This window comes from Tachyglossus aculeatus, chromosome 5, assembly GCF_015852505.1.
Source record: "Tachyglossus aculeatus isolate mTacAcu1 chromosome 5, mTacAcu1.pri, whole genome shotgun sequence".
In the NCBI taxonomy this organism is placed as follows: Eukaryota; Metazoa; Chordata; class Mammalia; order Monotremata; family Tachyglossidae; genus Tachyglossus; species Tachyglossus aculeatus.
The window spans coordinates 61,795,200-61,820,400 of NC_052070.1; the positions used below are offsets into that span (position 1 = coordinate 61,795,200).

Sequence of the window (25,201 nt, forward strand, 5' to 3'; positions counted from 1 at the left end):
AAAAAATACGATTGATTGATTGATTCATTCATTCAATCGTATTTATTGAGCGCTTACTGCGTGCAGGGCACTGGACTAAGCGCTTGGGAAGTCCAAGTCGGCAACATCTAGAGACGTCCCTACCCAACAGCGGGCTCACAGTCTAGAAGTGGGAGACAGAGAAGCGCTCACTACGTGCCGGGCACTGTTCTAAGCGATGGCATGGCTACTAGGTGATCAGGTTGGACACAGTCCCTGGCCCACGGGGGGCTCACGGTCTTAATCCCCATTTTGCAGATGAGGGAACTGAGGCACGGAGAAGCGAAGTGACTCGCCTAGGGTCACAGAGCAGACAAGAGCCGGGGTGAGAACCCACGTACCCCCGACTCCCGGCCCAGGCTCTATCCACCCGGCCGCAAGTAACCTCCACTCTTTTTACACTCCCTGAGAGGAATTCTTTGAGGGTAGAGAACGTGTCTGCTGCTTCGGATTCATTTTACCAAGTGTTTAGCATGTGTGTTGCACTCTAAATCCCACGCAGGCCAAGTTTTCCATCGATGAAGCGGGCGAGTATTTATTGAGCGTCGACTGGACTACTAATAATGATGGCATTTGTTAAGCGCTTACTATTCATTCAATCGTATTTATTGAGCACTTGCTGTGTGCAGAGCACTGTACTAAGCGCTTGGGAAGTACAAGTTGGCAACATATAGAGACGGTCCCTACCCAACAGTGGGCTCACAGTCTAGAAGGCTATGTGCAGAGCACTGTTCTAAGCGCTGGGGAGGTTACAAGGTGATCAGGTTGTCCCGCGAGGGGGGCTCACAGTCTTCATCCCCATTTTACAGATGAGGGAACTGAGGCCCAGAGAAGTGAAGTGACTTGCCCAAAGTCACACAGCTGACAACTGGCGGAGCCGGGGTTTGAACCCACGCCCTCTGACTCCAAAGCCCGGGCTCTTTCCATTGAGCCATGCTGCTTCTCTAAGCGCTTGGGCAGTACCTGGCAACGTAGTAAGCGCTCAATACATACGATTGAATGAATGAATGAATGTATATATTTATTACTTTATTTTATTTGTACATATTTATTCTAGTTATTTTATTTTGTTAATATGTTTTGTTTTGCTCTCTGTCTCCCCCTTCGAGACTGTGAGCCCACTGTTGGGTAGGGATCGTCTCTAGATGTTGCCACCTTGTACTTCCCAAGTGCTTAGTACAGTGCACTGCACACAGTAAGCGTTCAATAAATACAACTGAATGAATGAATGCATGAACATAGAGAGACGGTTCCCTACCCAACAGCGGGCTCACAGTCTAGAAAGGGAAGACAGACAACCAAATGAAACATATTAACCAAATAAAATAAATACAATAAATATGTACAAGTAAAATAAATAAATACAGTAATAAATATGTAAATTCATTCATTCATTCAATCGTATTTATTGAGCGCTTACTGTGTACGGAGCACTGTACTAAGCGCTTGGGAAGTCCAAGCTGGCAACATAGAGAGATGGTCCCCACCCAACAGCGGGCTCACAGTCTAGAAGGGGGAGACAGACAACCAAACAAAACATATTAACCAAATAAAACAAATAGAATAAATATGTACAAGTAAAATAAAGAGTAATAAATATGTACACTCATTCATTCATTCAATCGTAGTTATTGAGCACTTACTGTGTGCGGAGCACTGTACTAAGCGCTTGAGAAGTACAAGCTGGCAACAAATAATAATAATGATGGTATTTGTTAAGCGCTTACTATGTGCAAAGCACTGTTCTATAGAGACGGTCCCTACCCAACAGCGGGCTCACTGTCTAGAAGGGGGAGACAGACAACAAAACATATTAACCAAATAAAGTAAATAGAATAAATACATACAAGTAAAATGAATAACTAGAGTAATAAATATGTACAAACATATACATATATACAGGTACTGTGGGGAGGGGAAGGAGGTAAGGTGGGAGGATGGGGAGGGGGAGGAGGGGGAGAAGAAGGAGGGGGCTCAGTCTGGGAAGGCCTCCTGGAGGAGGTGAGCTCTCAGTAGGGCTTTGAAGGGAGGAAGAGAGCATAAATAAATATATAATAATAAATGATGGCATTTATTAAGCGCTTACTGTGTGCAAAGCACTGTTCTAAGCGCTAGGGAGGTTACAAGGTGATCAGGTTGTCCCATGGCGGGCTCACAGTCTTCATCCCCATTTTCCAGATGAGGGAACTGAGGCCCAGAGAAATGAAGTGACTTGTGCGGGCTTCCCATTTCGGAGCCCGTCGGCATGGCCTTCTAAAGTCCATGTGGCTACCGGCTTGGAATCTGGTGCTTAGGAAAATGCAAAGGCGACACAGCAGCAACACGGATAATCTTCCTCCTGACAGAAGCCGCAGCCAGGCGCGTGGATGAAGGAGACGTCTTCGAAGGCCTGAAGGCGGAAGGCCCCCCGGCCCCGCCGCTCTTCTCCGGCCAGTCGGGCCTGCTGCTGGCCGCCCTGTCCGGCCGGGGCGAGGTGTTCATCCCCATGGCCGCCCCCCACGGGGAGGACAGGCCCGGCCGGGCCGAGCCGGGGCCTTACCCCCCCGCCTCACCACCGCCCGCCGCCCCACCGCTTCCAGCACGGCCCTCACCGGGCGGGCGGCCTCCTCCATGGGGCCGCCGACCGCCACGGGGCCCCCGAGGAGGGCGGCGGGCCCGGGGGCGACGAGCAGGCCGGCCCCCCGGCCCCCGCCCTCTCGGAGCTGAAGGCCGTGGTCTGCTGGCTCCAGAAAGGGCTCCCCTTCATCCTCATCCTCCTGGCAAAGGCCTGCTTCCAATACAAGCTGGGTGAGTGATGACCATCGTGGGCATGGCGACGATGGCGTCTTACTATGCGCCAAGCTCTGGGATCGGTGCAATAATAATAATAATGGCATTTATTAACTGCCCCCGGGCCTGGAATGCCCTCCCTCTGCCCACCCGCCAAGCTAGCTCTCTTCCTCCCTTCAAGGCCCCACTGAGAGCTCACCTCCTCCAGACTGAGCCCCTTCCTTCCTCTCCCCCTCCTCCCCCTCATCCAACCTCCTTCCCTTCCGCGCAGCACCTGTATATATGTATATAGGTTTGTACAGATTTATTACTCTATTTATTTATTTTACCTGTACATATCCATTCTATTCATTTTATTTTGTTAGTATGTTTGGTTTCGTTCTCCGTCTCCCCCTTTTAGACTGTGAGCCCACTGTTGGGTAGGGACTGTCTCTATATGTTGCTAACTTGGACTTCCCAAGCGCTTAGTACAGTGCTCTGCATACAGTAAGCGCTCAAGAAATACGGTTGATGATGATGATGATGATGATTTATTTTACTTGTACATATCTATTCTATTCATTTTATTTTGTTAGTATGTTGGGTTTTGTTCTCCGTCTCCCCCTTTTAGACTGTGAGCCCACTGTTGGGTAGGGACTGTCTCTATATGTTGCCAATTTGTACTTCCCAAGGGCTTAGTACAGTGCTCTGCACATAGTAAGCGCTCAATAAATACGATTGATGATGATGATGATGATGATGCGGTGGGCGGAGCCTCGCTGCCCGGCGGGCGTGGAGCTGTCACTCAAACTGTCCGATGGGCGGGGCTTGTTTCGGGGCGGGGCCTCGCTGCTGGGCGGGCACGGAGCTGTCGCTCAAACTGTCCGGTGGGCGGGGCTTGTGTGGTGGGCGGGGCCTCCCTATTGGGCAGGAGCGGAGCTGTCGCTCAAACTGTCCGGTGGGCGGGGCTTGTGTGGTGGGCGGGGCCTCCCTATTGGGCAGGCGCGGAGTTGTCACTCAGACTATCAGGTGGGCGGGGCTTGTGTGGTGGGCGGGGCCTCCCTATTGGGCAGGCGCGGAGCTGTCGCTCAAACTGTCCTGTGGGCGGGGCTTGTTTCATGGGCGGGGCCTCCCTATTGGGCAGGCGCAGAGCTGTCACTCAAAGTGTCCGGTGGGCGGGGCTTGTGTGGCGGGCGGGGCCTCCCTATTGGGCAGGAGCGGAGCTGTCACTGAAACTGCCCGGTGGGCGGGGCTTGTGTGGCGGGCGGGGCCTCCCTATTGGACAGGCGCGGAGTTGTCACTCAAACTGTCCAGTGGGCGGGGCTCATATGGTGGGCGGGGCCTCCCTATTGGACTGGGGCGGAGCTGTCACTCAAAGTGTCCGGTGGGCGGGGCTTGTGTGGCGGGCGGGGCCTCCCTATTGGGCAGGCGCGGAGCTGTCACTCAAAGTGTCCGGTGGGCGGGGCCGCGCTAAGGGAGCGGGTCAAAGGGAGCAGCCTGGCTTTGGGATGCAATGCCCTCAACCCCATCCTCCTGAGCCACTGGGGAGCTCCTCACCCCCAAATCCAGGAGTCAGGGGGCCAGAGGTCATCGGGTTCATCCCCCTGCCTCCCCGCAGAGATTGCTCTCAACTCAGCCCAGATAGGCCTCCTCTGTCCTGGGTCCCATGCCAACTTGTCTCCCTCTCTCCCAGCTGCTGGGCAGCAAGTTAGGCAGGTGGGACTGGGTTCCTGAGTGGCTCAGTGGAAAAAGCCCGGGCTCTGGAGTCAGAGGTCATGGGTTCAAATCCCGGCTCTGCCACTTGTCAGCTGGGTGACTTTGGGCAAGTCACTTAGACTGTGAGCCTTTTAGACTGTGAGCCCACTGTTGAGTAGGGACTGTCTCTATATGTTGCCAACTTGTACTTCCCAAGCGCTTAGCACAGTGCTCTGCACACAGTAAGCGCTCAATAAATACGATTCATTGATTGATTCTCTGTACTTCCCAAGGGCTTAGTACAGTGCTCTGCACACAGTAAGCGCTCAATAAATACGATTGCTTGATTGATTGATTCTCTGTACTTCCCAAGGGCTTAGTACAGTGCTCTGCACACAGTAAGCGCTCAATAAATACGATTGCTTGATTGATTGATTCTCTGTACTTCCCAAGGGCTTAGTACAGTGCTCTGCACACAGTAAGCGCTCAATAAATACGATTGCTTGATTGATTGATTCTCTGTACTTCCCAAGGGCTTAGTACAGTGCTCTGCACACAGTAAGCGCTCAATAAATACGATTGATTGATTCTCTGGGCCTCAGTTCCCTCGTCTGTAAAACAGGGATTAAGACTGTGAGCCCCACGTGGAACAACCCGTTTACCTTGTAGCCCCGCCAGCGCTTAGAACAGTGCATAGCACATAGTAAGCGCTGAACAAATGCCATCATTATTATTATTGTTATTCAGGAGGGAAAGAAGTTCGGAGCATCCTCCCCTGCCCCCACCCCGCCGCCCCAGAGCAATGTGGGATTTCACCCTCCAAACCCGCAACAACATTGTGGGGCTGTTCTTGGCCCAAACCTTCCAAATTCGGTTAAAAAATAAACCTTTCGAGTTACGCAAGAGTGCACCCCCGCCTGATCGCCTGGCTGTGCAGAAACACCGCATCTCCGTGGGAGAGCAGGCAGCAGAGACGGCAACGTGCCCACCCCTGCCCCTCGGCGGCCCAACGTGCCACGGCCCTCAGGAAGAACCCCGGGGAGCTGGGGGGGGTGCCCAAAAAGTGCCACCCCAGCACCTTTCCCCTCTCATCCTCACCCCCTCCCAGGCACTACCCCGTAGGTCGCCAGGCTGGAGCCATCAGGACTTGCCGGGATGGGCCAGCCTCAGGCCTCCCAAAATCAGGTGGAGTCCAGGACTGGGAGTGGTCCAACTCTGCTAGCCGGGCTGCTACCCCTCACCCTTCGCTATCCCAGAGCCCAGGAGATGACTAGTTTTGGGGGGGGGGGGGGGGGGGGGGGAGTGAGTGTGTGTGTGTGTGTGTGTGTTGTGAGTGTGTGTGCTCCATTTTGATTCCAATTTCTGCAAGCCTGCCGCCCGATTTAGTAGCGGCCTAGTTTCTTTCCGGTGTGCCCCTTGAGGGCTCAGCTTGTCCTTCTGCAGAATGGGCCTCGGGTGTGACGGGAGGGCGGGCAAAGGAAAGGGAGAAGGGGCAAAGGAGATGCCCCACTGTGGTGGCTGTAGGCCTGGCCAGAGGCAGGGGAATGGATTATTACTCTATTTATTTATTTTATTTGTACATACTTATTCTATTTATTTTATTTTGTTAATACGTTTTGTTTTGTTCTCTGTCTCCCCCTTCTAGACTGTGAGCCTGTTGTTGGGTAGGGACCGTCTCTATATGTTGCCAACTTGTACTTCCCAAGCTCTGAGTCCAGTGCTCTGCACACAGTAAGCGCTCAATAAATACGATTGAATGAATGAATGAAGTGACCCTTCGGGAACTTCTGGTCCTCCCCCTTGGGCCTCATCAGCTGTTCCTTTCCCAGACACCGAAGGGTCAGTAAGCTTGCGTGGCTCAGTGGAAAGAGCCTGGGCTTTGGAGACAGAGGTCGTGGGTTCAAATCCCGGCTCTGCCAGTTGTCAGCTGTGTGACTTTGGGCAAGTCACTTTACTTCTCTGGGCCTCAGTTATCTCATCTGTAAAATGGGGATTAAGACTGTGAGCCCCACCCGTGGGACAACCTGATCACCTTGTAACCTCCCCAGCACTTAGAACAGTGCTTTGCACATAGTAAGGGCTTAACAAATGCCATCATCATCATCATAATAATGGCATTTATTAAGCGCTTACTATGTGCCAAGCACTGTTCTAAGTGCATCACCAACAGGGGCGGGTGGGTGGCTAGCAGGCCGGGTGGGCAGGCGGGCTGTGGCCTTTAGCTCCCCCGCCAACTTGTACTTCCCAAGCGCTTAGTACAGTGCTCTGCACACAGTAAGTGCTCAATCAATACGATTGAATGAATGAATGAATGAAACTCGGGCCAGGGCGCAGGCGCGGAGGGGGTGGGGAGGGATGGCATTTTCTCAGCCAATGAGAGCCGACCCACAAATGAGATGCAAATGAGCCAGGGCGGGGGGCGGGGCACGAGGGGATGTGCTGCAGAAGGGGCGTGGCCAGAGGGGGCGCGGCCGGAAGTGGGGGGTGAGTCCTGTTGGTGGGCGGGGCCTGAGAGGGTGTGGTCATTCATTCATTCAATCGTATTTATTGAGCACTTACTGTGTGCGGAGCGCTGGACTAAGCGCTTGGGAAGTCCAAGTTGGCAACATAGAGAGACGGTCCCTACCCAACAGCGGGCTCACAGTCTAGAAGGGGGAGACGGACAACAGAAGAAAACATATTAACGAAATAAAATGAATAGAATGGTAAATATGTACAAGTAAAATAAATAAATTCATTCATTCATTCAATCGTATTCATTGAGCGCTTACTGCGTGCGGAGCGCTGGACTAAGCACTTGGGAAGTCCAAGTTGGCAACACAGAGAGACGGTCCCTACCCAACAGCGGGCTCACAGTCTAGAAGCGGGACAGACAACAGAACAATACATATTAATGAAATAAAATAAATAGAATGGTAAATGTGTACAAGTAAAATAAATAAATAAATTCATTCATTCGATCGTATTTATTGAGCTCTTACTGTGTGCGGAGCGCTGTACTGAGCGCTTGGGAAGTACAGGGTTGGCAACATATAGAGGCGGTCCCTACCCAACAGCGGGCTCACAGTCTAGAAGGGGAAGACAGAGAACAAAACAAAACATATTAACAAAATAAAATAAATAGAATGGTAAATATGTACAAGTAAAATAAATAAATTCATTCATTCAATCGTATTTATTGAGTGCTTACTGTGTGTGGAGCGCTGTACTGAGCTCTTGGGAAGTACAAGTTGGCAACACATAGAGAGGGTCCCAACCCAACAGTGGGGGTCCCTACCCAACAGTGGACTCACAGTCTAGAAGGGGGAGACAAACAACAAAACAAAACACATTAACGAAATAAAATAAATGGAATAAAGATGTACAAATAAAATAAATAAGTAAATAGAGTAATAAATCGGTACAAACATCTATACATATATACAGGTGCTGTGGGGAGGGGAAGGAGGTAAAGCGGGGGGGATGGGGAGGAGAGGAAGGAGGGGGCTCAGTGTGGGAAGGCCTCCTGGAGGTGGTCGGTGGGCCGTATCACGTGTGCGGGCGTGGCCCGAGAGGGCGTGGTCAAAGTGGGCGTGCCCTGTCGGTGGGCGTGGTCTGAGAGGGCGTCGTCTAGGTAGGCAGCGTTGGTCAGTGGAAAGAGCCCGGGCTTTGGAGTCGGAGGTCATGGGTTCAAATCCCTACTGTCAATTGTCAGCTGTGTGGCTTTGGGCAAGTCACTTCACTTCTCTGGGCCTCAGTTACCTCATCTGGAAAATGGGCATTAAAACTGTGAGCCCCACCGTGGGACAACCTGATCACCTTGTAACCTCCCCAGCGCTTAGAACAGTGCTTTGCACATAGTAAGCGCTTAGAACAGTGCTTTGCACATAGTAAGTGCTTAACAAATACCATTATTATTATTATTATTATTATTATGTGGTCATGTCATGTTGGTGGGTGTGGCACGAGAGTGGCCTGCTTGGGTGTGTCCCGTTGGTGGGCGTGGCCTGTTAGTGGGTGTGGCTTCGGAGTGTCCGCCCGATTGGAGGGCGTGGCCGATGGGGGTGTGGCCTGTTGGTGGACGTGGCCTTTTGGTGGGGGCGGTCCGAGAGGGCGTGGTCTCGGGGCATGCGTCCGATTGGCTGGTGCCGACGGAGGGCGTGGTCTGTTGGTGGGCGTGGCTTCCGAGCTACGAGTCCGATTGGTGGGCGTGGCCGATGGGCGGGGGCGGTCTAAGAGGGCACGGTCCCGGGGCGCGTGTCCGATTGGTGGGCGCCTGAGAGGGCGTGGTCGATCGCGGGGGCGTTGTCTGTTGGCGGGCGTGGCTTCGGGGTGCGCGTCCGATTGGCGGGCGCCGCTTGAGAGGGCGTGGACTGTCGGCGGGCGTGGTCACGGAGCTGCCGCGTCCGAGTGGTGGGCGTGACCGATGGGCGTGGCCTGCTGGCGGGGGCGGTCTGAGGGCGTGGACCGGGGAGCGCGCCCGATTGGTGGGCGTGGTCGATTGGGGTGTGGTCTGTCGGTGGGCGTGGCATCGGGGCGCGCCCGATTGGTGGGCGTGGTCGATGGGGGTGTGGTCGGTCTGTGGGCGTGGTCGATGGAGACGTGGTATGTTGGTGGATGTGGCATCGGAGCGCGCTTCCGATCGGCGGGCGCCGCCTGAGGGCGTGGTCGATGCGGGCGTGGTCTGCCGATGGGCGTGGCTTCGGAGCGCGCGTCCGGTTGGTGGGCGTGGTCGACGGGCGTGGTCGACGGGCGTGGTCCGTTGGTGGGGGTGGTCTGAGAGGGCGTGGTCTAGGGGCGCGCGTCCGATTGGCGGGTGCCCCCGGAGGGGGCGTGACCGATGGGCGTGGTCTGTTGGTGGGCGTGGCTTTGGAGAGCATGTCCGACTGGTGGGCGTGTCCGATGGGCGTGTCCCATGGGCGGGGCGGTCTGAGAGGGCGTGGTCTTGGGGCGCGCGTCCGATTGGCGGGCGCCGCCTTAGAGGGCGTGACCTGTCGGTGGGCGTGGCTTCGGAGAGCGCGCGCGATTGGTGGGCGTGTCCGGTGGGCGTGTCCGATGGGCGGGGTGGTCCGAGAGGGCGTGGTCTCGTGGCGCGCGTCCGATCGGCGGGCACCGCCTGCGAAGGCGTGGTCGACGGGGGCGTGGTCGATGGGTGGGCGTGGCTTCGGAGTCCTCTTCCGATTGGCGGGCGTGGCCGACGGGCGTGACCGATTGTCGGGGCGCGCGTCCGATTGGTGGGCGTGTCCCGAGTGGGCGGGGCCTGCGGGCGGGGCGGCGGCGAGCGGCGGCGGCGGCGGAGGAGGAGGAGTTGTGTTTCGGGGCCCCGGGGAGCGGTGACAGACGGAGGGACGGACGGACGGACGGAGCGAGCGAGCGAGCGAGCGAGCGAGCCGGGGCCCGGGCCCGGACGGAGATGCCCCTGCCCCGCTGAGAGCCCCGGGGCGGCCGAGCCGAGCCGAGCGGAGGGGAGCGGGGAGCGGAGCGGAGCGGGGAGCGGAGCGGGGCCCGGCCCAGAGCAGAGCAGCCCCGGGCTCTGGCCCCGCGGCGCCGCAGACATGACGGTGGAGTTCGAGGAGTGCGTCAAGGACTCTCCCCGGTTCAGGTGAGCGCATCCGGGGGGCACCCCCGGCATGGCCCCCCCCCCCCCACCGACGGGGCTCCGACCGCACATAACGCGCACACACACACACACACACACACACGCACGGACCCGCGCGCGCGTGCCCCGCCGGCCACACAAAGGCACGTTCACGATCGAACATGCGATTGCCCTCGTGCATGCCTGCCTGCCTGCCTGCCTGCCTGCAGCGCTGCACACACACAGGCCCGTAGGCTTGCAGCAGCAGTGACAATGAGCCCCCCCAAGGGCGGGGAGACACACACACACACACACACACACACATACAGAGAGAGAGAGAGAGAGAGAGAGAGAGAGAGAGAGCGAGCCTCCGGGGTGACTCCGCGACAGCCCCGCCGGTTTTTGCATCTGTCACCTATTCGGCCTCCCGGTCTCATTGGGCGTGTCCCAGGCTTCTGTTCGCTGTGTGTGTGTGTGTGTGTGTGTGAGAGAGAGAGAGAGAGATGGGGAGCCGTGTGTGTGTGTGTGTGTGTGTGTGTGTGAGAGAGTGAGAGAGAGAGCTGGGGAGCCATCTGTCTCCCCCTTCTAGCCTGGGAGCCCGTGGTGGGGTCGGGACCGCCTCTATCTGGTGCCGAATTGGACTTCCCCAGTGCTCCGCACACAGTCGGCGCTCAATAAATGCGGTCGAAGGAATGAATGAATCTGAGTGCATAACTGGCTCTGAGTGTGTGTGTGTGTGTGTGTGTGTGTGTGTGTGTGTGTGTGTGAGAGAGAGAGAGAGAGAGAGAGAGAGAGACACGGGGAACCATCGGAGTGTGTAACTGCCTCTGAGCGTGTGTGTGTGTGTGTGTGAGAGAGAGAGAGAGAGAGAGAGAGAGAGAGGAGACACACGGGGAACCATCTGAGTGTGTAACTGTCTCTGAGTGTATATGTATGTGTGTGTGTGTGTGTGTGAGAGAGAGAGAGACACACACATACACGGGGAAGCATCTGAGTGTGTAACTGTCTCTGAGTGTATATGTGTGTGTGAGAGAGAGACGGGGAACCACCTGAGTGTGTAATTTTGTCCAAGAGTAACCGTCTCTATCTGTTGCCGACTTGTCCTCTCTCAAGTGCTTAGTCCAGTGTTCCGCACACAGTCAGCACTCAATAAATGCGATTGAATGAATGAATGTGTGGATGTATGTGTGTGCGTGGGAGAGAGGGTGTATGTATGTGGGAGCCTCCGAGTATGACTGCCTCTGAGTGTGCATGTATATGTGTGTGTGTGTGTGAGAGAGAGAGAGTGTGTATGTGTGTGAGGGAGGAGCAGAGCATGTGTATCTGTGTGTGTGTGTTAGTGGGATAGGGAGAGAGAGTGAGTGTGTGTGTGAGTGGGAGAGGGAGATAGTGTGTGTGTGTGTGTGTGTGTGTGTTAGTGGGAGAGGGAGAGAGAGAGTGTGTGTGTGTTAATGGGAGAGGGAGAGTGAGTGTGTGTTAGTGGGAGAGGGAGAGTGAGTGTGTGTGTGTGTGCGTGAGTGAGTATGTGTATGTGAGGGAGGATCAGAGCATATGTGTGTGTGTGTGTGTGTGTGTGTGTGTGTTAGTGGGAGTGGGAGAGAGTGTGTGTGTGTGTGTGTTAGAGAGGGAGAGAGGGTGAGTGTGTGTGTGTGTGAGGGAGGATCAGAGCATGTGTATCTGTGTGTGTGTGTGTGTTAGTGGGAGAGAGTGAGTGTGTGTGTGTGTTAGTGGGAGAGAGAGTGAGTGAGTGTGTGTGTGTGTGTGTGTGAGAGAGAGAGAGAATGTGTGTGAGGGAGGATCAGAGCATGTGTATCCGTGTGTGTGTGTGAGTGGGAGAGTGTGTGTGTGTGTCCGTGTGTCCCTGGGAGTGTGTGACTGTGGGTGTGTGAGCATGTGTGTGTAGGGCAGGGCCGGGAGCCAGGAGGGGATCCAAGGGGGGGGGGAGCCCACAGGTCCTTGCCCATCCACCAAGGAGCAGCCCCCCTCCCCCATCCCCCGGGCCCCGACCCGGAAACAGAAGCCCAACGAGCAGTGGCTGGGGACCCCCCACCCGGATTGGGGGGAGCTGGGCCAGGGCCATGGGCCTGCCTCCGGGCCTCCCTGGGGGCCGGACACGCCCGTGCGGACATGTCTCTGCGCCTGTGCCACTGTGCCAGGGTGCAGGCCTGATGCCCGCTCAGGGCAGAGGCCCTTGGGTCCAGGCCTGACAGTCCTCCCAGGGGTCCCCCCAGCCCACCCCCAGCCCCCCAGGGGTCCCCTCGAGGTCCCCTCCGGCCCGCCGCCTCCACGGGCTGCCCACCCTTGACCGTTCCCGTGGCGCGGCTCGCCGGGAGGGTGACGGAGCAGGGATGGTATTTCCAGCAGTGGAAATCCCGACGGACCGACAGACGGACCGCGGACCCCGCCCCACCGCTGTGGGAGCCTCCAACCCGCCCGCCTCCGACGTGCCGCCTTCCAGTCCCTCAATCAACCGAGCAATGGTGTTTATGGAGTCCTTACTAGGTGCAGGGCACTGTACTAAGCGCTTGGGAGAGTCGGTGGGTACCGGCGCCAGTACCCGTCTGCTGGGCGATCCCCGGAAGGTCAGCGTCGGCACCCCGAGGCCTGGGCCTTGCTGTAAACTCCCCATCAGATTGTAAATTCCTCGAGGGCAAGATCGCGTTCACCAGCTCCTTTATAGCGCTTAGTACAGTGCTCTGCACCCAGTAAGCGCTCGGTAATAACTACCATTGGGTTGATTGAGTGTTGTCTTCTGGGGAAACACTGAGGCAGGAGGCGACGATAGGCCCCCATGGAGACCAGAATGGGGGTGGGTGGGTGGAAATGGCCTGGTGCGAATTTGATTGTCTGACGGATCTGCGCGACTGCATATCTGCGTGTGTCTCTGGGAGGGTGTTTAGGGTATATGTGGTATGTATGGCTGGGCATCATGTTTCTGGGTGGGTGTTTAGGGTATATGTCCTTGGGCGTCATGGGGTCGTGTGGTGTATGTGACGTATGTGTTTATTTGTGTCACGTAATAATAATACTAATGGGAGTATTTCTTGAGCACTTATTATGTGCCAGGCACTGTACTAAGCCCCGCGGTGGATTAAACTCGTCGGCTTGAACGCAATCCCTGTCCCACACCGGGCTCACGGTCTTAATCCCCGTTTCACAAATCCCCATCATCCCCGTTTTACAGATTTTACAAAGCCGAGGCCCAGAGAGGTGAAGCGACTTGCCCAGGATCTCACAGCAGACAGTTGGCGGAGCTGGGATTAGAACCCACGACTTTCTGACGCCCAGACCTGTGCTGTGCACCCACTGGGCCATGCCTCGTCTAGACGGCCCACAGGGGCGGGCGGTGTATCTGGGAGCGTGTGCTCTGGGCGCGTGCCCGCGCTCGCCAATCGACGGGTCCTTTCCGAGTGGGGATGCTCACCGATAATAATAGTAGTGGTATTCGTTAAGCGCTTACTATCTGCCAGGCACTGTCCTAAACACTGGGGTGGATACAGGCGAATCGGGCTGGACGCAGTCCCTGTCCCACATGGGTCTTAATCCCCATTTTACAGATGAGCTAATTGAGGCCCAGAGAAGTGGAATGACTAGCCCAAGGCCACGTAGCAGGCAAATGGGCAGCGTTGGGATTAGGACCCATCACCTTCTGACTCTATTTATTTTGTTTGTACATATTTATTCTATTTATTTTATTTTGTTAATATGTTTTCTTTTGGTCTCCGTCTCCCCCTTCTAGACTGTGAGCCCACTGTTGGGTAGGGACCATCACCTTCTGACTCCATTTATTTATTTATTTATTTTGATTGTACATATTTATTCTATTTATTTTATTTTGTTAATATGTTTGGTTCTCCGTCTCCCCCTTCTAGACTGTGAGCCCACTGTTGGGTAGGGACCATCACCTTCTGACTCTATTTTGTTTGTACATGTTTATTCTATTTATTTTGTTAATATGTTTGGTTGTCCGTCTCCCCCTTCTAGACTGTGAACCCACAGTTGGGTAGGGACCGTCTCTCTATGTTGCCAACTTGGACTTCCCAAGCGCTTAGTCCAGTGCTCTGCGCACAGTAAGCGCTCAATAAATACAATTGAATGAATGAATGAATGAATAACTCCCAGTCCTGTGCTCCATCCACTAGTGGGGACTGATTTTTGTTCCGATTGAATGAATGAATGAATGAATAACTCCCAGTCCTGTGCTCCATCCACTAGTGGGGACTGATTTTTGTTCCGATTGAATGAATGAATGAATGAATAACTCCCAGTCCTGTGCTCCATCCACTAGTGGGGACTGATTTTTGTTCCGATTGAATGAATGAATGAGTGAAAACTCCCAGTCCTGTGCTCCATCCACTAGTGGGGACTGATTTTTGTTCCGATTGAATGAATGAATGAGTGAAAACTCCCAGTCCTGTGCTCCATCCACTAGTGGGGACTGGTTTTTGTTCCGATTGAATGAATGAATGAATGAATAACTCCCAGTCCTGTGCTCCATCCACTAGTGGGGACTGATTTTTGTTCCTATTGAATGAATGAATGAATGAATAACTCCCAGTCCTGTGCTCCATCCACTAGTGGGGACTGATTTTTGTTCCCGATTGAATGAATGAATGAATGAATGAATAACTCCCAGTCCTGTGCTCCATCCACTAGCGAGGACCGAGTTTTGTTCCGGGTGCTGTAATAATAATAATAATAATGATGGCATTTATTAAGCACTTACTATGAGCCAAGCACTGTTCTAAGCACTGGGGGAGGTTACAAGGTGATGCCGGGGTGTGTGTGGGGGGCTCACAGTCTTAATCCCCATTTTACAGATGAGGTAACTGAGGCACAGAGAAGTTAAGTGACTTAACTTCTTAAGTGACTGTAGATTACGACATGTTTCCCCAAACATCCCCCCACCCCCAGGGCTGGGATGCTGCCGCTTGACTCTGCTCTCCCCTTGTGCCCCAAGATGGGAAGGGGGGAGAAAGGGAGTCACCACCTGTCACAGGCCAAGACCGCCGGGGACACGTCTGGCCAGGGCCTCGGTAGGGTCTCCGTCCCCAGGATGCTGGGTCCATTACCCTGTCCCAGTTGGACCAAGGGGATTGACGGGATGGAAGCAGGGGACTACTGCCAGGGCTGTTTTGGGGGGGAGCATACAGAGTGACCCTCTGGACCCCGCAGGAGCCTCCAGCTAGAGAGCCCAGGACCAGCGGGGAGAGTCCCCTCGGCCAGGGCCACCAGCAGGGAAATGTTCAGGGCCCGGTGGACCGACTGGGTCTACTGGGGAACCTCTGGGGCACGTGGAACTGAGTCTCCCTTCCTCCCCTCCAGTTTCCACTGGTTTTGAAACGTGGGTTTGGAAGTTCCCATCTGCAGCCCGGTTTCTTTCTAAGCCGCGCAACTGGTGTCCGGGCGCCGGGGTCCCCAGTCGGGAGGCGAGGTCGGAAGCTGGGGGCCCAGCCTGTAACCCCCCACTTCCCCCTGTGTTGGGGGATAGGGCCAAGAGGGGAGTTCTGGGGGTGGGGGGGAGGGCAGGGCCCCCCATGTCTCCACCATGTGGGGAGGCCAGGAGGCTGAGTCAGGCGTGCGAGGCGCGTGGGTGGCGCGTGGGCCCGCTGAGTCAATAGCTTTGGCACATTCGGTCCTGGGTGGCAGCTGTGAACGTCCCTCCCGCTGTCAGGCCTGGGGGGCGAGGAGGCGGTTGGGTGGGGGGCCGCAGGCCGGGACACCTGGGCCTTCCAGCCTACTCCATCCCAGGTCATCTCTGAGCCTCAGTTCACCCCTCCACCTTCCCTTCCCGACCCCGCGTCCCTAAAGTGGGCCGGGCGAGGTGAGGGCCGAGAGACCCGGGGCGGGGGGAACCGAGCTGACCTAGGGCGGCGGGGAGGGAGGAGAGGTGCCGCCCCGTCGTTCTAGATCAGGTGGCGCGACGCTAAAGTGGGACGCCTCCGAGACGGGTCACCTTGGGTTTGGCAGGCGGGATGGTGGGGGAGGGGGTGTCTACACGTGGCGAGGGACCCAGTTATCCAGGGAGGGCGGAGTGGGTTTATGAGACGGGCCACTCCGAACGTTCGGAGCAAACCATCCGATTAAGGCCGGTTGGGCCTGCAAGGCCGCGACGTCGAAGAAGAGGGTGGTCCTGGTTTGCCGTCGGCTGGGGTGGGGTCCGCCCCCGGCCCCATAGCCGGCCAGTTGGCCAGAAGCGTCCGGAGAGTCGGTTGCCCAGCTCGCCGCTGTTGGACCCGGCCCCCGGGAAGGCCCTTTCCTGGGGGGATCACGGGCAGAGAGCGGGCGCTACCGGATCTCAGGAGGGGCTCTCTCCAGTGGAAACTGACCCTTCAGGGAGTCTTCCTTGGTCGCCCTCCCTCTCTGAGGGTCTCGGCCCTCGCCCACTCTGCCGGAGCGGGATCTCCCAACGCTCAGCGAGGGGCATCCCAAGACCATTGGGGCATCCAAGACGGGCAGAGTGGGGCGGGGCGGAGCGGGGGGCAGGGAGCCGGACGGGCGGCTCTGCGGGTCCCCACACGCCCGCCGAGGGGGCGCGGTCCCGGGCCGGGCTGAGCCTCTGCCCCGGCTCGCTCCCCGCACCCTCCTGAGGTTTCGGAACGGGGATTTTCCTTCCTTGGATTTCCAGGGACCAGAGCCCGTGCTCACATTCCCCACCCCGACCCCAATCCCACCTCATTTCCATCGTTTCGGGGTCAACTCCAGCCCATCTTCAGTCCCTCCCGACATCACACTCCCCGTAACGGCCGAGCCTCAGGGGTTGGGAACAGACCGTGCTGGGCCTGGAGAAATCCACCCGACTCCAGGCAGACCTCCCTGATTCATCCCTTCACTTTCTCACAGACCTGCTGACCCTCCTTGACCCACTGAGCTCTCTACTGCCTGTGTGTGTGTGTCCCATCTCCCTGTCAGACTGGAGGCTTCCCGAGGGTGTGCGTATGTGTGTGTTTGTTGGCAGGAATAAGCTCTCTTGATGGAGTGATTGACTTGAGGATGGTGGGTTGCGGACCCCATTCAGCCGGGGGGAGCCACGTGGATCGGCGTGCGCCCAGGGGGCAGAGGCCTGGGCGGGATGACCCTTATCTTATTTGAGGTTTGAGCTGGCAAGGCCGAGTCTGTAACAAGATTTGGACTGACCCCATGACCCCCCCTACGTCTTGCCCCGTCCATGGACACTCAGTATCGATGGGATGGGGCAGGGAAGGGAAATCGTGATCGTCCTCCCTCCTCCAATCCAACAGACAATGACTCTCCCCCCGCAAAGCCTCACCGAAGGCACGTCTCCTCCAAGAGGCCTTCCCAGACTAAGCCCCACCTTCCTCTTCTCCCACTCCCTTCTGCGTCACCCTGCCTTGCTCCCGTTGCCCTCCCCACCCCGGCCCCACAGCACTTAGGGACATATCTGGAATTTATTTATTTATAGTAATGTCTGTCTCCCCCTGTCTAGACTGTAAGCTGATTGTGGGAGGGGGATGTTTCTGTTTATTGTTGCATCGTACTCTCCTCAGCACTTAGTGCAGTGCGCTGCACACAGTAAGCGCTCAATAAATAGGATTGAATGAGGGAGTGAATGAATGATTGAGTTTCTGGTGCTCTTTATTTCCCAAATTTCACTGGGCCCCACCTCCCTTCTGTGGGCCACCCTGCCTCTGAGGGCATTTCCCTGCTTTTGGGCACCTGCCCGCTGGGCTGTTTCAGGGTTTTCATCATTATCAGGGCCTCTGCTCCCCAGAACCGTTCCCCATGCCCGGTGGTCAGCTCACAGCGGCCCCCCGTCTCAGCTTTGGTGAGCCCTGCTCTATCAATCAATCAATCAATCAATCCATCAATCGTATTTATTGAGCGCTTACTGTGTGCAGAGCACTGGACTAAGGGCTTGGGAAGTCCAAGTTGGCAACATATAGAGACGGCCCCTACCCAACAGTGGGCTCACAGTCTGGAAGGGGATGGAAAGATATCCATATCTCCAGGGATATCTCTAGGGAAGGAAAGATATCGCAGGCAGGCAGGCGGAGGTCTGGATGATTTGCTCCCCTTCTCCCCCTCACCCCGCGGTGTGGGCAGCGAGACCCGATGTCTTTCAGTACAAATGAGGAGCAGCTGGCCGGGCTGGGCGTGACGGAGTCTCATCCGTCCGTCCGGAAAAAGTTGCCAAGTGGAGTGAATATTTAAGTCCCCGTCCCCGTGGGGAGAGGAATTGCAGCAGCCAGCAGCTGGGGTGGAGAGAGGGGGTTGGGGGGAGTGCGAGAACGAGGAAGAGCAAATCGGGGGGGGGGGAGAGGGAGGAGGAGGAGGAGAGAGAGAGGCAGGCCGTTGTCTCCCTGTGAGGCCGTCTCCCTCCTTTCACCCCCTGGCCACTACTGACCTAGTTACTGTCTTGGAGACTTTTGAGACGCAGGGAGAACAGGGTGGAAACAACAGCAGGAAGGAGCAGAGTGCTCTCCCGGTCGGGCGGCACAAAGGGCCTGTGTGTGTGTGTTCCCAGATCCGGCCCCCCGGCCCCCCGGCCGGCCCTTCGGAAGGAGCTGGGGCCTAGGGCCGGGCCCCGGACCGGCCTCCTCAGCCTTGGGCTCAAGGCTGCGTCCGGCCACCCTGGACGAGGGGCAGGCGGCGGGCAACGAGGCTGGGCCGGATGGGCCGGAGCTGGGGGCGGGGGCCGGGGCCCCAAGGGAGGGGGCCGAGAGACCGGGCCAGGAGAATGAACCCCAGGACCCGAAGGGAACCGGGTTGCGGTCTCGATTAAAATCAGGCAGCGCCAGCGCCGCGAGCCGGCTCTCCTCTCTGGCCGCGTGTGCCGGGTTTCCGGAGCCTTGGCCGGGATGGGGGCTTGCCGACTGGGTTTCTGCGGGAGGATAATTATAAAAATGGGGGAATCTGTTAGGCGCTTACTCCGTGCCAAGCGCCGTGCTAAACGCTAGGGTAGATACAGCCTGGCCGGGGGCAGGCCGCCGGGCCGGGCCGGGCTGGGGGATGGTCTGGGAACACACACAGGTTCTTTGGGCAGGGCCTGAGGGGTGGACCAGGGGGTATGCTATGGGCTGGGGCTGTGCAGGGAATTGGCCTGGAATTGGGGCTGGGCCCGGAGCTGGAGTGCTGGAGCCGGTTGTAAACTGGACCCACTGGCCGATTCCAGCCAGAGACTGTGAGTGATGCAGCGAGGGACCTCGGAGAGGGAGCTGTAGAGGAGCTGAAGCTACACCCGGGGTCGGTGAGCGTAGTGGTGAGGGGCTCCCCTGAGCTCCAGTGGGCCACAGTGAAATCATTAACCCACCGGATCCTGCCAAGGGGGAGGTTGACCCTTGTGGCTCGATTCCAGGGTCCAAGGGCAGGGCCCGGGCCGCTCGTCTGACCGGTCACCAGAGCGGCCGGTCTTCTGGGCTTATGCTGCGGTAACAGTCTGGTTTCCAGCCACCCTGCCCTGCCGGGTACTGCCGAGCGCCGGATGTCCTCGTGGCCGGTATTTTTATTCCAAGCGCCCGGCCTCCTTCCCCTCGGCTCCCGCCCACGAATCCCGTGGCTCCGAAGCGGTGTCCGGTTGCCAGGGGCCCGGGCGGGGGGATGTCACGGAGGCCCTGGAGCCCGTGGGAGGACCAGGGGTTCCCCTAGGGGCACGCTGTAAGTTTGGGTAGATGTCCTCAAAATGGCGCATGCGACCTTGTAATTACAACAATAATAATAATAATAAAAAAAAGGGATTTGCTAAGCACTTACTACGTGTCAGGCGCTGTTCTAAGCACGGGGTAGCTGATAATAGTAATAATAACGATGGTATTTGTTAAGCGCTTACTGTGTGTCAAACACTGTTCTAAGCTAATCGGGTAGGACACAGTCCCTGTCCCACATGGGGCTCACGGTCTTAATCCCCATTTTACAGATGAGGTTAACTGAGGCTCTGAGAAGTTAAGCGACTCCCCCAAGGTCACGCAGCAGACAAGTGGCAGAACAGGGATTAGAACCCGGGTCCTCCCGGCTCCCAGGCTCGGGCTCTATCCACTAGGCCACGCCGCTTCCGCGAGCCCGGCGACACGCACGCGGTGACATCCCGCCTGGTGTCCCTGAGCGCCGTCCCACTCCGTTTGTCCCCGCCGCCTCCCGGGAGCTCTGAGGGTCAGCCCTGGGCGGGGGCGTGCGCTTGCGGGCCCACGTTTGTGTGGGGGCCGTGGTCGGCAGGGGCCACTGTGGTCGTGGAAACTGAGGACTCCCTAGCCGAGCGGGGGTTAGGATGGGGGGTTGGGCTGGTCCGCAGGTCAGTTGGGCCCAGTTTGGGACAGAGGGGCTAGTGGGGTTTTGCCGGGGGTTGCCCTGACCTGTCTCCCCACTGAGTGACCCCTTCCAAGCCCCTGCAGTATCCAGCTCGCGGGCTCAGGCGGTAGCAAGGTCGGCATGGACATCTTAGACTGTGAGCCCACTGTTGGGTAGGGACCGTCTCTCTATGTTGCCAACTTGTACTTCCCAAGCGCTTCGTACAGTGCTCTGCACACAGTAAGCGCTCGATAAATACGATTGATGATGATCTGGTCCCCGGGGGCCGCGAATCCGATAGGCCCGACCCCCCCAGCGACTCAGAGGGCAGGGCCCGGGGTGGGATTAGAACCGGTGACCTTCTGATTCCCAGGCCTGTGCTCTATCCACCATGCCATGCTGCTTACTGTGGGCAGGGCACCGTACTAAGCTTTGGGAGAGTGCAATATAACGGCACGGATCCCCAATCAGAAAGGGCAGAGGGGAGCCATCAGAGAGTGGTGCCACCCCCCAGCAGAATTCTGGAGTCTCCGGGAATGGAGGGGCCATCTCGTCCATCCCTCTGCTTCCAGGGAATTCTGAGTCTGGGAGTGGGGAATCAGGCGTGGTGACCTTTTCCTTTGAACTAACCAGAGAAGCACGCTTAGGGGTTGGAAAGGGGTGGGGGCGAAGGTGGAGTCTATACCTTCAGACTGTGAGCCCACTGTTGGGTAGGGACTGTCTCTAGATGTTGCCAATTTGTACTTCCCAAGCGCTTCGTACAGTGCTGTGCACACAGTAAGCGCTCAATAAATACGATTGATGATGATCTGGTCCCCGGGGGCCGCGAATCCGAAAGGCCCGACCACCCCAGCAACTCAGAGGGCAGGGCCCGGGGTGGGAATTGTAGCCTGTGAGCCCACTGTTGGGTAGGGACCGTCTCTCTATGTTGCCAACTTGGACTTCCCAAGCGCTTAGTACAGTGCCCTGCACACGGTAAGCGCTCAATAAATACGATTGAATGAATGAATGAATGAATTGGGGAGGGCCGTGGGTCCTAAGTGCCCCAGCTCCGTCAGTTGTCTGCCGGGTGACTTTGGGCAAGTCACTTCACTTCTCACTTAAGTCACTTAAGAGAAGCAGCGTGGCCCTGTGGAAGGAGCCCGGGCTTTGGAGTCAGAGGTCGTGGGTTCAAATCCCGGCTCTGCCAATTGTCAGCTGGGTGACTTTGGGCAAGTCACTTCACTTCTCTGGGCCTCAGGTCCCTCATCTGGAAAATGGGGATGACGACTGTGAGCCCCCCCCCCGTGGGACGACCTGATCACCTTGTAATCTCCCCAGCGCTTAGAACAGTGCTTTGCACATAGTAAGTGCTTCGAGACTGTGAGCCCACCGTTGGGTAGGGACCGTCTCTATATGTTGCCAACTTGGACTTCCCAAGCGCCTAGTCCAGTGCTCTGCACACAGTAAGTGCTCAATAAATACGATTGATAGTAAATGCTTAATAAATGCCATTATTATTATTGTTGCTATTCTCCGTGCCTCAATTCCCTCATCTATAAAATGGGGATTGAGACTGTGAGCCCCGTGTGGGACAGGGGCTGCGTCCGCCCCGATGTGCTTGTATCCACCCCAGCGCTTAGTACAGTGCCCGGCGGATAGTAAGCGCTTAACGAATGCCCCAGTTATTATTATTATTTGTCCCCGAGGGGGACGTCTCGGGAAGACAGAGACTTTTTGGGGCTGGTGGGGATCCCAAAAGGTCATCCTGTCCAGTTTCCCGCCTCCAGTGCTGTCCATCCCTCCCCCAGCCTACCAGATAGCCTCTCCTGAAGGCAGAGGTGTAGCATCCCCTTTACACCCACACCAGAAAATGGCTTTTTGTCCTCTCGGTGTATGGGCGGAGGGGGTCTCCTCTCTACCCCCCCTGGGGGGAATCCCAGTGCTGATGGAGGTCAGCCCTCTGGTGAGCATGGGGGGGTTTAAACCAGAGCCCCCAACTCCCCCCCGGAGAAACATTGGTGGTCGGACTGTGGCAGTATGTGCCTGGGGCGTGGCGGTGAATATCTCAGCTGCTTTGTGGGTTTGGATGGGTGTGACTGTGTGGGTCAGTGTGTGTGAGACCGAAAATGTGAGGGTGGGAGCGTCTGTGTGTGTTACCGTAAACAGCATGGCTTAGCGGATCAAGCCCGGGCCTGGGAGCCTGAAGGTCACGGGTTCTAATCCCGGCTCAGCCACTTGTCTGCTGTGCGACCTCGGGCGAGCCGCCTCACGCCCCTGGGCCTCAGTTACCTCATCCGTAAACTGAGGATTGAGGCTAGGAGCCCCACCTGGGACAGGGACTGCGTCCAACCGGATTTGCTTATATCCACTCCAGCACTTAGTGCAGTGCCTGGCACATAGTAAGTGATTAACGAATGCCACCATTATTATTATTATTATTATTGTAGTTGTTATTGTCTGTGACTGTGTATTTGTCTCACATCATCCTTTGCAGCTGCCGGGGGAGCCCCCCCTGCCCTTTTTAGGGGATTCCTGAACATCTGACCGCATCTGTGAGGGAATTACTTACTCCCCACCTGTCCTCCCGTGTGTGTGTGTGTGTGTGTGTGTGTGTGTGTGTGTGTGTGTGTGTGTCTCTGGCAGGAGAGGGAAGATTCCCCTTGATCTGAGTAGCGATGCTGGCACCTCCACCTCAATACGTCCCATATCGAATTTCTCATCTCTCCTAAGCCCTCCTGTCCTCCCATTTTCCCACTCCAGTCACTCCGCTGCCCAGATCATTTTTGCATAAAAATGCTCAGGACATGTCACCCTCCTCCACAAAAAACTCCAGTGATTTTTCCCATCCACCTCCGTATCATCAAACAGAAACTCCTCTCCATTGGCTTTAAGGCTGTCCATCCCCTGGCCCCCCTCTTACCTCACCTCGCTTCTCTCCTTCTACAACCCAGTCCACAAACCTTGCTCCCCTGGTGCTAACCTTCTCACTGGGCCTCCATCTTGCCCGTCTTCATCATCATCATCAATCGTATTTATTGAGCGCTTACTATGTGCAGAGCACTGTACTAAGCGCTTGGGAAGTACAAATTGGCAACATATAGAGACAGTCCCTACCCAACAGTGGGCTCACAGTCTAAAAGGGGGAGACAGAGAACAAAACCAAACATACTAACAAAATAAAATAAATAGAATAGATATGTACAAGCAAAATAAATAAATAAATAAATAGAGTAATAAATATGTACAAACATATATACATATATACAGGTGCTGTGGGGAAGGGAAGGAGGTAAGATGGGGGGATGGAGAGGGGGACGAGGGGGAGAGGAAGGAGGGGGCTCAGTCTGGGAAGGCCTCGTGGAGGAGGTGAGCTCTCAATAGGGCCTTGAAGGGAGGAAGAGAGCTAGCTTGGTGGATGGGCAGAGGGAGGGCATTCCAGGCCTGGGGAGGACGTGGGCAGGGGGTCGATGGCGGGACAGGCGAGAGCGAGGTACGGTGAGGAGATTAGCGGCGGAGGAGTGGAGGGTGCGGGCTGGGCTGGAGAAGGAGAGAAGGGAGGTGAGGTAGGAGGGGGCGAGGTGATGGACAGCCTTGAAGCCCAGGGTGAGGAGTTTCTGCCTGATGTGTAGGTTGATTGGTAGCCACTGGAGATTTTTGAGGAGGGGAGTAACATGCCCAGAGCATTTCTGCACAAAGACGATCCGGGCAGCGGGTGAAGTATGGATTGAAGTGGGGAGAGACAGGAGGATGGGAGATCGGAGAGGAGGCTGATGCAGTAGTCCAGACGGGATAGGATGAGAGCTTGAATGAGCAGGGTAGCAGTATGAATGGAGAGGAAAGGTGGTCTTGCCACCAACCCTGTGCCCACGTCCTGCCTCTGGCCTGGAATGCCCTCTCTCCTCAAATACGACAGATAATTACTCATCTCCCCTTCAAGGCCTTGTTGAAGGCCCATCTCCTCCAAGAGGCCTTCCCAGACCAAGCCCCACGTTCCCTCATCTCCCACTCCCTTCTGCATCATCCTAACTTGCTCCTTTTGCTCTCCCCCACCCACCACAACCCCACAGCACTTGTGTACATACCTGTAATTTTATTTATTTGTATTGATGTCTGTCACCCCCAGCTCTAGACTGTGCGCTCGTTGTGGGCAGGGAATGTCACTGTTTATTGTTGTATTGTACTTCCCCAAGCGCTTAGTCCAGCGCTCCGCACACAGTGAGCACTCAATAAATACAATTGAATGAATGAATGAATGAACGAACTTCCCCATCTCCATCGGCAACACCACTATCCACCCTGTCACCAAAGCCCTGGAACCCAGTACTTTCCTCCAGTCTCCCACTTCCAATCTGCTACAAACACCTGATGACTTTTCCTTAACGCTTTTCACCGATCTTCTCTCTCCCTCTCCACTCGTCCAGCACTTCCCTGGTTCAAGTTGTCAAGCAGTCGATCAGTGATATTTAGTGAGCACTCACCATGTGCAGAGCACTGTGCTAAGCACTTGGGAGAGTACGGTGTGACAGAATTAATAATAATAATAATAATGATAGCATTTATTAAGGGCATGTGCCAGGCACTGTTCTAAGCGCTGGGGAGGTTACAAGGTGATCAGGTTGCGCCACGGGGGGCTCCCAGTCTTCACCCCCATTTTACAGATGAGGTAACTGAGGCCCGGAGAAGGTAAGTGGCTTGCCCAAAGTCACACAGCTGGCAGTTGGCGGAGCCGGGATTCGAACCCACGACCTCTGACTCCAAAGCCCGGGCTCCTTCCACTGAGCCACGCTGCTTCAGAATTGCTGCTGCAGAATTGGTAGACGCGTTCCCTGCCCACAGTGAGCTTAGCGTCTAGAAGGAGCCGACTTCTAGCTCTCGTCAGATGACGATTGGGCTACTGTATTGCGCTCCTCTCCGACCTTCCCATGTCCCGCTTCTCCTCACTTCAGCCCTCACTCCACA

At 56.2% G+C, this 25,201-nt stretch overlaps 1 protein-coding gene across 4 annotated transcripts in view; it reads left to right on the top strand.

The window, feature by feature from the left end:
• Positions 1–9,811: 9,811 nt before the first annotated feature.
• The window catches only part of ACAP3 (ArfGAP with coiled-coil, ankyrin repeat and PH domains 3), a 77,005-nt gene continuing 61,615 nt past the window's right edge, over positions 9,812–25,201 (top strand). For all 4 annotated transcript variants that reach the window (XM_038746604.1, XM_038746606.1, XM_038746605.1 and 1 more), the window contains exon 1: positions 9,812–10,042. In XM_038746604.1, coding sequence (XP_038602532.1) covers positions 9,996–10,042 — 47 coding nt within the window. In that variant the 5' untranslated portion in view covers positions 9,812–9,995. The remainder of the gene's footprint in view (positions 10,043–25,201) is intronic.